This window comes from Cetorhinus maximus, chromosome 19 (assembly GCF_964194155.1).
Source record: "Cetorhinus maximus chromosome 19, sCetMax3.hap1.1, whole genome shotgun sequence".
NCBI lineage: Eukaryota > Metazoa > Chordata > Chondrichthyes > Lamniformes > Cetorhinidae > Cetorhinus > Cetorhinus maximus.
The window spans coordinates 92,964,511-92,977,794 of NC_135897.1; the positions used below are offsets into that span (position 1 = coordinate 92,964,511).

At 45.8% G+C, this 13,284-nt stretch overlaps 1 protein-coding gene across 3 annotated transcripts in view; it reads left to right on the forward strand.

Moving 5' to 3' along the window:
- The window catches only part of LOC144694037 (TRAF2 and NCK-interacting protein kinase-like), a 242,556-nt gene that overhangs the window by 213,244 nt on the left and 16,028 nt on the right, over positions 1-13,284 (forward strand). For all 3 annotated transcript variants that reach the window (XM_078564386.1, XM_078564387.1, XM_078564388.1), the window contains 5 exons: positions 1,818-1,985; positions 5,751-5,853; positions 6,867-7,037; positions 8,367-8,510; positions 11,017-11,151. In XM_078564386.1, the coding sequence (XP_078420512.1) occupies positions 1,818-1,985; positions 5,751-5,853; positions 6,867-7,037; positions 8,367-8,510; positions 11,017-11,151 (721 nt within the window). The remainder of the gene's footprint in view (positions 1-1,817; positions 1,986-5,750; positions 5,854-6,866; positions 7,038-8,366; positions 8,511-11,016; positions 11,152-13,284) is intronic.

Here is a 13,284-nt window from a genome sequence, read left to right on the forward strand (position 1 = left end):
TGCTGCCACATGACTGTGACTTCCATTTGACCCCAATACCAGGACCCTGACCCAAAGGCCAAAATCTGGCCCTTTGTCTTGTCTCTTCTCTAAACTTCTGTCCCTGCACCTCACTCTTGTCTTGATCCTATGAGAAAACTGCCATTTTATCAATGTACAACATTTATGGGCAGGAAAAGACCAGTTGGCCCATCGAGTCTGCCACACACCAGGACAGCCAGAACAATAGGACTGAACACTTCCAAACCCAACCCAACATCCCTACCTACCCATCCACGTAACCTACTGGGATAGACAGAGAAAACCCCAGGGCCAAAGAGGGAAAAATGCTCTGGAGATTCCCTCTCTTGATGATCTCGGCTGATCGAAACCAGGTTAGAGGATCAAACAGACTCTGTGCTCTCAATCAAGACCTTTTACAGGGATGTGATCTCTGTCCCAGTTAAGAACCAGCCCAGCTCCCTCCTGAAGGTGATGAAGAGAGTCAGCACACCATCTGGTAACACATTCCAGAGGCTCAATACTTTCTGGGAATGGAAAATCTTTCCAATATGCAGTCTACTCCCACTCGTGTCTGTTTTAAACTCATGTCCTAAGTCCTCCCCAACTATTAAACTGGAATCATCTATCATCAGTGACGCTATCAGCCCTTTAATGAGTTAATGGTAGACATTTACCAGGTCACCTCAGTGTCTACTCTGCTGTACAGTAAATAGACCAAACTTCTTGACTACAGAGTTGGTTTTGGCGTTACACCACTTGATCAATTCGTGCTGTTTTCAAATCCAATCTGGTAGCTACATTTTGTTGTCTCTGGACTACCAGTCCTCCTTGTTCTGGAGTCTCCAGGAATTAGAAGAATAATCTCCAAGGAAATCCCGCAGAAAAAATTCACAGGGCCGATTTTTAAAAAATAATAAATTGTCAACACTTCTTTAGGAGTGTGACATAAAAGCTGTTTGACTGACAGTCAAGAACCATCCAATTGGCTATAGGAAGACTGAGCTTCATGGCAGTGGGTGTGTTGGACAACCAATAATGGGAGTTTGGGGGCAGGACAATTGGGCATGTGACAAACCCGCAGGAGTTCAGGGGTCAGCTGTGGCCCAGTGGGTAGCAGCCTCGCCTTTGAGTCTGAAGGTTGTCAGTTCAAGATACCCTCCAGAGACTTGAGCACAAAAAAGCCCAGGCTGACACTCCCAGTACTGTTCTGAGGGAGTGCTGCACTGTCAGAGGTGCTGTCTTTCAGATGAGATGCCAAACCCTCTCAGGCGGACGCCAAAGATTCTATGGCTGGTATTTTGAAGAACAGCAAGGGTGGTTATCCCCGCTTGGTCAATACCCATCCCTCAGCCGACATCACACAAAAAAACACTGCCTAGTCATTTTCACATTGCTGTTTGTGGAGCTCGCTGTGAAGAAAGTTACTACCCTGCTGTGTTTCGTACGTTACAACAGTGGGTACACCTCAAAAAATAATTCATTGGCTGTAAAGTACTTTTGGACTTCCTGTGGCTATGAAAGGCGCTATACAAATACAAGTCTTTCTTTCTTTCATCTGGCCAGGGTTGGCAGCCCCGCTATTGTCCCAGCCTGTTACATGTTATCCTCACCTCCATCTTACCTTGCTTTGCTGGATAGGGGACTGGGGAGCTGGCGGGGGGGGAGCCATTCGGGGGAGCAGGACCTTTATTAAGCCGGTTGATTTTGGGTGGTGGAAGCAAGCAGTTTGTGCTTCTCCTGTCTGTGTCTGTCTATCCATCTGTCCTGTCTATCTATCCATCTATCTATCTATCTGTCTCTCTGTGTCTCTGCAGACTTCTGGTGACAAAAAGCGGACTGGTCATGTTGACAGTAATGGCTTTGCCAGCCACACCAATCTGCCCGATCTGGTGCAGCAAAGCCAGTCTCCTGCCACTACGCCAACCGAGGCAATTGGCCGAACCACATCTCAACTCGCCCAGGAAAAGGACTCCGCAGCTGGGGTAGGTGGTAGTGCTGCTGCTGATGGGACATTACAAGGGGGAAGAACGTGTCCTCTCACTCAGCAGGGCCACTTTTAGACAAACAACTCAGCTGAAGGACTTAAAACACCCAAACAATGGGACAAATTGGATAGCCCTTTCAAAGAGCTGGCCCAGGCACGATGGGTCAAATGGCCTTCTTTTCTGCAGTGCTTCCTTTCTGTTGGATCTGCAATAATTATTTTGTTGACTAGTTTGAAATTGAACATAGTCCTGTAACTTGGCCGCAACCAACTGCTAACTCTGCTTGAAACTGACTACTTGCCAAAAATGTGTGGTTTTCCTTTTTAAATTGCCAGTCCAACATCTCTCTCCACCTCCAATTTCTCCCTCACTGCCAGGTGATAGCCTGGTTACTTTGTTACTGGGCACCTGGCTCCCAAAGAGATGTTGGAAGCTCTGGATGGTGGTGGATTCTGGCTTTGAGTTTATCTCTTGCAGTCACAGCTTTGAGAGTCGGGAGCGCTGTAGCAGGCTGATCGTTGGGTGATGTGCTGCGACATTCTTTAGCTCTCGCCTTTGTTGACAGATTGTGGGAAAGCAGCAGGTTATATCGCTCAAGCTTCCCTGGTACCAAGAACGTAACCCGTTGTTGAGTGGGGTTGGATTGAGGTTGAGGCGCTGTTGCTGTCTGCCAATGCAGGGGCCTGGGCTCAAAGGACTCATTGAAAATGAAAAACATTAAAGAGTTATTTTTCTTAATTTAACCAGTCAAACCTGCCCCAGTAACTGAGTTGGGAAGTGGATCACCTTTCAGGAACTGAACTAGACTGAAAGCTACGCTCTCTGTAGAGACCAATAACTTTTTTTAAAAATTGAACTTTCAGTTCCTAGTTTAAAAAAAAATGGCATGACAAGGTTTCATCTTTTAAGACTTTCACTGTAACAAATGACTAAAAACAGGACAAAACCCTATTTTTTTTATTTGTCAGCAACGTATGCTTCAAACTACTGAAAGGATCAATACCCCTTTATACTTAACTATCCATCCTACTCTGCATCGCATTACAATCCTTTTAGCAAACAGTTGCTCCCAGCTTCCAGTGGGTTCTCATTTCCTGGGTAGTAACTTCAAGTGACCACCTCCAGGTACTTCCCTTGGTTTTTGGAGAGTTTCTTAAATCCATTACTAGCAATAAATTCTTCCCCTGGCCATGCAAGGACGAGTTTCCCAGGATCCTGAGACAGCTACAGTAAGCATCTCTTTGTCTAAGTACTGTCCCCGCCTGCATCTGGCTATGGTAGCTGGCAAAGCCAAGCAGACTCTTCTCTCTGCTGGCCACCCAGAACTTCTGTCTGCCTGTGATATTCATTGATTTGTACGGAAGCCTGTAACCTGATCTCAAAAATGGCTTCCTCTGCACTCTCCCCATGGCAATGTGAAACACATTAAACTTGTAAATAGGTACAAAAGTTGATTAACTATCCTTGATCCCAATTACCTTTCATCTTAGAAGTAAATGGATAGTTTACAGCATAACTGTTTACAAGCTGAAGCTTTCAACACCTTTCTGGGACTTTGGACACTCAGAGTCTACCCATGGTGAACTCCTAGACTGCTGCCATTGTCTCTAAGCATAAATACCTTGCACCTTCTTGACCTCTCTTTGATCTTTAACTACACCAAACCTGTTGTCAAGCAGAGTTCAGAACAGGCCTCATGACCCCTCCATTTTATGTTCAATTAAAAACACAGTTCCTAAACATAATATAAACGTCATAATTGTACCAAGAGCGGCAAGGTCCTAGAGTTCAACCTTGCTCTGTGTTGGGCAGTGAAAGAAATGTTACATTGGCAGACCAAAGCTAGTTTAATTGTAGGTACCCAGACTTAGAGAGTGAAAACCAGCCCCACTAACCAGTAACTAACAAATAGCATTGGTAAGTGAACATAGAGGAGGAAAACTGCATGCTCTGTGCTGGAAGCTCTTACATTGCACATGGACACCCGACGTCCAGCCCCATACATGGAGAAACACTACCTGAGCAAGCTCCCGGGGAGATCAGATGGGGAGGTGCAGTGAAGAATTGAAAAGACATTTAAACACAAAATTGTAAACCATCAATCATTTAGACTCTCTCAGTAATGTGTAGAGTCAGGTTGAGGAGCACCACCTGACTCCTTCAGTCTGGATTTTAGCAGTATAACTCAGAGTTCAAAATTTCTACGTTGAGCCCATAATACATGCCAATGTTCTCAGAGCAGCACTGAGGGCGTGCCACACTGTCGGAGGGTCAGTGTTGAGGGAATGCTGCACTTTCAGAGGGTCAGTATTGAGGGAGTGCCGCACTGTAGGCAATGGCCCTCTTTCAGATGGGATGTAAAACAAAGGCCCTGTCATCACTCTCTCAAGATCCCACGTGCATTATTTTGAAGAGAAGTAAGGGGGTTATCCCCATGTCATGGCCAATTTGTACTCATCAACCAGCAACTAAAAAAATACGGATCTGATCATTTATATCCTTGTTGGTTGGGGCGTGGAGAGGAGCAAGGGAGGGCTTTGATAAATACAAATTATCTTGTTCCTGGTGATATACTTTGATTTCTATAATGGATGTGATTGCTCTGTTTTTTTTTTGTTGTCAGTTTTAAGCCCAGGCTATAAATCTACCCTAGTGGGTTTAAGCTGCCTATGGTATTGCCACAGATGCCAAGGGCTAATGACTGCTGATTTAAAAATTCATTACGGGATGTGGGCATCACTGGCTAGACCAGCATTTATTGCCCATCCCTAATTGCCCTTGAGAAGGTGGTGGTGAGCTGCCTTCTTGAACCGCTGCAGTCCATGTGGTGTAGGTACACCCACAGTGCTGTTAGGGAGGGAGTTCCAGGATTTTGACCCAGCGACAGTGAAGGAACAGCCGATATATTTCCAAATCAGGATGGTGAGTGGCTTGGAGGGGAGCTTCCAGGTGGTGGTGTTCCCATCTATCTGCTGCCCTTAATTTAATGAATTGGATGTATCACAAACTACGATCAGCTGGTCTAGTTATTCTAATTTGGTCAGGTTGCTGGATGAGTCATCTACATTGGACACCAGCAAAACTCCTTCACAAAACGTTTAGCCTTGTTTTCAAATTCCTCCATAGCTTTGCCCCTCTCTATCTCTGTAGCATCTTCCAGCCCTACAACCCACTGAGATCTCAACATTTCTCCAATTCTGGCCGGTTGGACACTACTGATTTCCAGCTCTTCACCATTGGTGGTGTGCCTTCAGCTACCTGAGACTTAAGCTCCAGAATTCTCTCCCTAAAGCCCTCTACCTCTTTACCAATGTTCCTTCTAAGTTGTGTGGGTTTGTGGCTGTGCAGCAAATGGCAAAGTGCTGTTCAAATGTTGTGCACAAGCACATTTTCTTTAAGATCTGAGCATGTGTGGTCATGTGTCAGACTTAAAGGGCCCATCTGCAGTACAATGAGATAGTATTGCACGGCAAACAGAAATTAAAGGAAACATTGTGCTCTCTGTCTCCCTGTCTTTCTGTCTCTCTGTTTCTCTGTCCCCTCCTTCAAGGCCCTTTTTAAAACCTAGCTCTTTGACCAAACCTTTGGGTCACTGGCTCTAATATTTCCCTATGTTGCTAAGTGTTTGTTTGTGGTTGACGATGCTTCTGTGAGATGCCGAGGGTTGCGTTATTCTATTAAAGGAGTAACTGTTGTCGTTGTAAGCTGTTGTTTCACCACGATACAATTCTTTTAGTAAAATGGTGCATTTCTGTGTCGCAGTATGGCCGGAGCACTGGCACCAAGTCATCCTTCACTCCGTTTGTGGACCCAAGAGTATTTCAGACATCACCAAGCGGCAGTGAAGAAGAGTCATCGGCAGTGGGTAAGTGGCAGCTGCAACTGGCAAGGGTGACTCTTGATCTTGGGGCCAAAGTTTTGAGGAGAGATTTCACAGATTTGCATTTTCTAGAGTAACGATAATGTGTCAGCCTCTCTCAGACCATCCTGGGGTTCAAGCCATATCCCAAAGCCATGAGCGTGTCATCTACATTGCAACAGTGACAACATTTTCAAAGTATTTAATTGGCTGTGGAGGTACAAGATAAATTCTGTTCTTTCATTAATTTTTCCTTTCCTTTTATCTTTCCTCCCCTGTCTGTTCTGGAGCCTGCTGTCAGAACAGTTAAAGCAATTCCTGCACAACTCAGTGGCTTTTTGGCTTTGTTCCCAGCGCTACTGGATTGTCTCACTGACTGACGTTAGTTGAAATTGATTTGTTTTAATGACCTTTATTTTGCTGGGTCCCAGGAATGAGAGAGAGCCCCAGTGGAGAGGAGCTGGGAAGCATCCTCTCCAACCCAGCCCCCTGCCCTCTCCCATTAAAAGTGGAACTTACTCCTTTTGGCAGCCTAGAGAAAAACATTTTCCACCAGAGAGAAGGTTCATCAGCGTCAGGATTCAGTGGGTAGCACTTTCAACTTTGGCTTAGAAGGTTGTGAGGTATAGCCCTGCTTCAGGGACTTCACCCCATAACCTATACTGACACTCGAGTGCAGTACTGAGGGTGTGCTTTTGGAAGAGATGTTAAACTGAGGCCCCACCTGTCCTCTCGAGCAGATATAACAGATCCCAAGGCACTATTCTAAAGAAGAGCAGGAAAGATCTCCCCACAATGCAGCCAAAAGTAATCTGTCACGCAACATCGTTAAAATAGATTATCTGGTCATTATTTCATTGCTGTTTGTGGGATCTTACTGTGTAAAAACCGGCTACCATGTTTCCCGCATTACAGCCGGGAGTTTGCAGTGGTCGTTGTAATTTTCTTGAATAATTAGTTAGATCCCTAAGTGCCGTTTCCACCAATCCACAGTCAACTTACGCCTTGTGTTTTCCCAGCAATGTTCTCCAGTGAGATGCTACGACAGGAACAGGCAAAGCTAAACGAAGTTCGGAAAATCTCTGTGGTAAATGTGAACCCAACAAACATCCGACCGCATAGTGACACTCCAGAGATCCGGAAATACAAGAAACGATTCAACTCCGAAATACTGTGTGCCGCGCTGTGGGGTGAGCTACAAACCTCATTTACTCTTCCCCTGCCCTTCCCTTTGGCGATTGCCTTTCCTCTCCTCAACAGAATTAATTGTGCCTGCGCCAACAATAGTAAAACTGGAAGACTATTGGACTATGGGAGGCGTGTTTTCCCTTGGACCAAGTGTGCGTGTGTACACATGTGCCACACTTAACCCTCACCCACCCCAGTCTAGCCCAGTCTGTGCTTTTAAATGCTGGGGTCGCTGCAGGAGGGTCTAGAATGAGAACCCTGCCAGGCTCCAATGCCTCCTGCTGTCCCCCACCACCTGTCCCAGCCCACCAGCTGGGCACTTGACCAAGCTGGGGTTGCTGAGGCTCTATCTTCCCTCACACTGAGATATTAGGTGATATATTGACCAGAGTGGAGCCTGGGGTCTCACTGCTCTATATGACTCAGCTGGGTGAGGCATCAATCCACTAATTGCAGAGTGTCCATGAGGCATCAGGTCATGTGGCACTGATGGGCCCGAGCAGTTTGCTGCTGCAGGTAGACCCATTCTCCTTGTGGGTACTGACTAGATGACACATTCACTTTGGCGCCTTAAAGGCACTGAACTATATGGGTACAGAGCAGATAAGCCCAATGTTCTAATAATGCACAAACTCCTACCAGTCAGCTCTCCTTATACCAGGAGATTAGATAGTTTAGTGCAGAGGTCTTGAGCAGCATTGACTGGGTTGTTCTGTATGGAGAGGTTAGATGTCTGGGCTATTATCGCATATTTCCAGATGGTAATTGTGTTAAATGGTCTACCTCACGCCTGTGTTGAGTAATGCCACAACGTGTTTGCTACACACATTGAATTCTTCTGAATTCCATTGTGCAGTGATGCTGTCTGTCTTGGAAGAAATTAGATACTTGCGCGCAAGAGTGTATGGGCATGCACAAGAACGTGTGCGTGTGTACACATGTGCCTCACTTAACCCTTGCTCACATGTGGTGTGACTCTGTCTAGCAGCAGCGGTGTTCAAACCGGTCTGATTTGAGCGTGGGCTGGTGTGACTGCCCCCTGCAAGCTCAGCTGTGCATCACCGTCGACTGTTAGAATGAAGCTGATCAAAAGCTTCCCCACTCCAGAACTATCACCTTGGAATCGTTCTCAGTGAAGGTGGTGTGAAAAAAATCAGAGTGGGATTCAGTGGCAATAGTCAGGATAAGAGCCTGTTCCATGAGGGGCCAAGCCGGCAGGGTTTTGGAAAATGGGAAAGATCCACCCCAGTTTATATGTGCTGGATGTCAATCTCTTCCTCTGATGTTGAAAGCTCCCATCACCTTCCTCGCTGTTTCTCCTTGTCTTCCAGGAGTGAACCTATTGGTTGGCACTGAAAACGGTTTAATGCTACTGGATAGAAGTGGCCAGGGAAAAGTTTACAACCTCATCAATCGCAGGCGTTTCCATCAGATGGATGTGCTGGAGGGTCTCAACATCCTCGTGACTATATCTGGTAAGGGGTCAGTAAAGAACATGAGAGAAGGAACAGTGAATGTTTAATAGTTCAAGTTTAAGAAGTTAATCTAACTCTCTGTTTCGGGGGCTATTTGACCCGTTTGCATTATTTTTATTTTGTAAACAGTTGACATATGTTGTTTATGGAAGTTAAAGGTCAACTTTTCTGGGTGCAAGGTACAGGCTACGAGAAAAAATTGAATTCCCCGGCTCAATGAGACCTTGTATTTGTATAACACCTTCCATGTAGTAAATGTCAAAAGGTGCTTCACAGGAGCATTATCAAACAAAAATCTGACAATGAACCACATAACGAGATATTAGGACAGATAAAGATCAGTCAGAGTCTAGGTTTTAAGGAAGTAGAGGTTTAGGGAGAGAATTCCAGAGGTTAGGATCCAGGCAACTGAAGGCACAGCCACCAATGGGGGAGGACTGGAGCTAGGGATGGACAGGAAGCCAGAATTAGAGGAATGCAGAGATTTCGGAGGGTTGTAGGGGTGAAGGAGATAACAGAGCTAGAGAGGGGCTACATTGACTCCCAATTAAGCAATACCTCAATTTCAAAATTCTCATCCTTGATTTCAAATATCTCTATGATCTTGCCCTCCCAATACCTGTAAGATCCTCCAGTCCTACAACCCTCTAAGATAGCTGCTCTCCTCTAGCCTCTTCCACATTCCCGTTGTTAATTGTTCCACTGTTGGGGGTTATGCCTTCAGCCCTCAGCTCTGGAATTCCCTCCCTAAACCTCTCTACCTCCCTTAGACACTCTTTAAAACCTATCGCTTTGACCAAGCTTTTGGTCACCTGTCCTAATATTTTTTTATGTGGCTCAGTGTCAACTCTCCAACGAGGCACCTTCACTATGGGCAGAATTTTGTCGTTGGCGAGCAGGGGGCGGGGCCTGCTCGCCAACACGTAAAATGACGCGGGATGAGGTCGGGCAGAACCCCTGACGTCATCCCGCCCCATTTAAATTTTCAGGAAGGTCGGGGCGCAGCAAAATCAGCTGCTGGCTCCCCGACCTGTCAGTGGCCAATTGAGGCCATTGACAGGATCATTTAAACAATTAAAGGACCTGCCCATCCAACTTTAAGGTTGTCAGGTCGGCCAGAAGCCCCGGCGGCAAATAGAGAAAACATGAAACCTCATCCAGCGGCGGGATGAAGTTTCATGTAAGGTTTAAAAAATTGTAATAAAGTTGTTCTGTAAATTATGAACATGTCCCAACTGATGTGACATTGTCACATGAGGGGGACATGTTAGGGATTTTTCTTTTCTCTATTTTTAATAGCTTTAAACGTCAAAGCGATCTCCCTGAGGCTGCACTTAGCCTTGGGGAGATGGGCGCTCTATCGTGCGCATGCGTGAAAGAGCGCATTCTCGCTTTAGGGAATCCCCCCCGCCCGCATAGGGAGCGCATAGCGCCTCCCACCAGACGTCACGCTGGGCGAGCCTTAATTGGGCCGCCCGCCTAAAATGGTGATGTAGCCCCGATTGCTGGCGGCGATAGACTCCCCGACCGCCAGAGATTGGGTCGAGCCCGCCCGCCCGACAGGCAGGAAATTCTGCCCTATGTTAAAGGTGCTATATAAATGCAAATTGTTTTTCTTGTTGAGCCATGAAGGGATTTGAAAACAAGGGTGAGAATTTTAAAATCAAGACTTTGCCGGACCAGGAGCTAATGTAGGTTCAGCCCATGCTTATGAGTTTTGTAGCTTTGTTTGTGAAATCTTTGGTCAACATTAAAGTTAAACAGCCGCCTTGGTCTGTAGCAACTTTGACAATCGTAGGACATCCCGAAATCAATGAATTTTTGACGTGTAGTCGCTGTTGTAATGTAGGGAACACAGCAAACAAACTGTGCACAGTAAGATCCCACAAACAGCAACGTGATAATGGCCGGGTCATCTATTTTTTTCGTAATGTTGGTTGAGGGATAAATATTGGCCAGGACACTGGGCATAATTCCCCAAAATGGCGCCATGGGATCTATTATGACAAAGGAGAGGGCAGGTGGGGTCTCGTTTTAATGTCTCATCTGAAAGATGGCACCATTGGCAGCGCAGTATTCATTACTGCACTGGAGTCTCAGGCTAGATTTTGCGCTGCAGTCTCTGGAATGTGACTTGGACCAACGATGTTGTGACTTTGAGGCAAGAACGCCACACACCAACTCTCAGCGTGTCTCTGTGCACCTAGTCTCAGCACGCCTCCGCACACCGACTCTCAGCATGTGTCTGCTCACTGTATCTCTGCTGACCTCTGTTGTTGTCCCTTTTCTGCCTGTTGGATTTTCAAGGCATTGGCCAGATTTTCCGGTCCCACCAATCGCAGGCATCATCGTGGGCAGGACAGAAAAATCCTGCCCTTTGAGTAATGAAGAAACCTTGCTTTCTCTCATCATTTGCAAACCCTAGGAACAGTTGACAATGGCCTCTGATTGCGTGCTGTGGGAACGCGCTGTATATTCACTCTGATCAATTTTGCCTCCTGAACAGGGAAGAAGAATAAATTAAGGGTGTATTACCTGTCTTGGCTGAAGAATAGGATATTGCACAATGATCCTGAGGTGGAAAAGAAGCAGGGTTGGACCACAGTTGGCGATTTGGAGGGCTGCGTACACTACAAAGTTGGTATGTAGCAGATTGGATGTGCACTGCTTGATCATTATATTCTTTGATCAGGTGTTGGCAAATCACATTCTCTTTTACCTGTAAGTGCACACTAATGGTGGAGAAAGAATGGAGAATTGGTCATCGAATTAGAATCATATAATCATAGAATGCTTACAGCACAGAAGGGGACCATTCAGCCCATTGTGTCTGTGCTGGCCCTCTGAAGGAACCATTCACCTAGTGCCACTCCCCTGCCTTTTCCCTGTAGCTCTGCAATTTTTTCCTTTTCAAATAATGATCCAATTCCCCCTTAAATGCCTCAACTGACCCTCCCTCTTGCACAGTCTCAGGCGGTGCATACCAGATCCTTCCACTAATGGGAGAAGTTTCCCCTTAGCTACTCTGTCCAGACCGCCCACGATTTTGAATACCTCTGTCAAATCTCCTCTCGACATTCTCTTCTCCAAGGAGAACAGTCCCAGCTTCATAGAATCCTAGAAAGTTTATGGCACAGAAAGAGGCCACTTGGCCCATTGTGTCTGTGCCAGCCAAAAAAACGAGTCACCCAGCCTAACCCCAACTTTCCAGCATTTGGTCTGTCACCCTGCAGGTTCCAGCACTTCAGGTGCATATCCAGATACCTTTTAAATGAGTTGAGGGTTTCTGCCTCTGCTACCCTTTCAGGCAGTGAGTTCCAGACCTCCACAAGCCTCTCAGTGAAAAACATTTTCCTCATCGCCCTGCTAATCTCTCTACCAATCACTTTAAATCTATGCCCCCTAGTCACTGACCTCTCTGCTATGGGAAATAGGCTCTCCCCATCCACTCTATCCAGATCCCTCATAACCTTGGACATCTCAATCAGATTACCCCTCAGCCTCTTCTGCTCCAAGAAGAACAACCCCAGCCTTTCCAATCTTTCCTCATAGCTGCAATTTTCCAGTCCTGGTAACAGCCTCATAAATCTCCTCCGTACCCTCTCTAGTGTAACTACATCCTTTCTGTAATGAGGTGACCAGAACTGCACACAGTACTCAAGTTGTGGCCTGACTAGTGTTTTATATAGTTCCAGCATAACCTCACTGCTCTTATATTCTGTGCCTCGGTTAATAACTGGAAGAATTCTATATGCCTTCTTAATCACCTTATCGATCTGTCCTCCTATTGTCAGGGACCTGTGGGCATTCACTCCAAAGTCCCTCATTTCCCCAGATCTCTCAGTATCCTCCCATTTATTGTGTAATCCTTTGCCTTGTTTGACCTCCTCAAATGCATCACTCACACTTCTCTGGGTTGAATTCCATTTGCCACTTTTCTGCCCACCTGACCAGTCCATCGATAACTTTCTGCAGGCTACAGTAATCCTCGCTATCAAACGTGCGGCCAATTTTAGTGTTGTCTGCAAACTTCTTGATCATTCCCCCTACATTTCTGTCCAGATAATTAATTTATACCACAAAAAGCAGGGGGACCTAATACTGAGCCCTATGGAACACCACTGCAAACAGCCTTCCAGTGGCAAAAACACCGCTCAACAATTACTCTTTGTCTCCTGCTACTGAGCCAATTTTGTATCCAGTTTGCTATATTCCCCTGGATCCCACAGGTTTTTACTTTTTTTTAACCAGTCTGCCATGTGGGACCTTGTCAAAAGCCTTGCTAAAATCCATATAGACCACATCAACTACACTACCCTCATCAATCCTCCTTGTTACTCCCTCAAAAATTTCAATCAAATGAGTCAGATGTGACCTTCCCTTAACAAATCCATGCTGACTGTCCATGATTAATCTGTCTTTTCTAAGTGTCAGTTTATCCTGTCTCTCAGGATTGATTCCAATAATTTGCCCATTACTGAGGTCAGACTGAATGGCCTGTAATTATTCAGTCTATCCCTCACTCTCTTTTTAAACAAAGGTACAATATTACCAGACCTGCAATACACTGGCTCCTCACTCGTATCCAGTGAGGATTGGAAAATGATAATCAGACTCTCCATAATTTTCTCCCTTGCTTCTTTTAACAGCCTGAGGTACATTTCATCCAGCCCTGGTGATTTATTCACTTTCAAGGGTGCTAATCCCTTTAATACTTCCCCGATGTTTATCACATTCAATACTTCACATTCCTCCTTCTTGACTACAATATCTG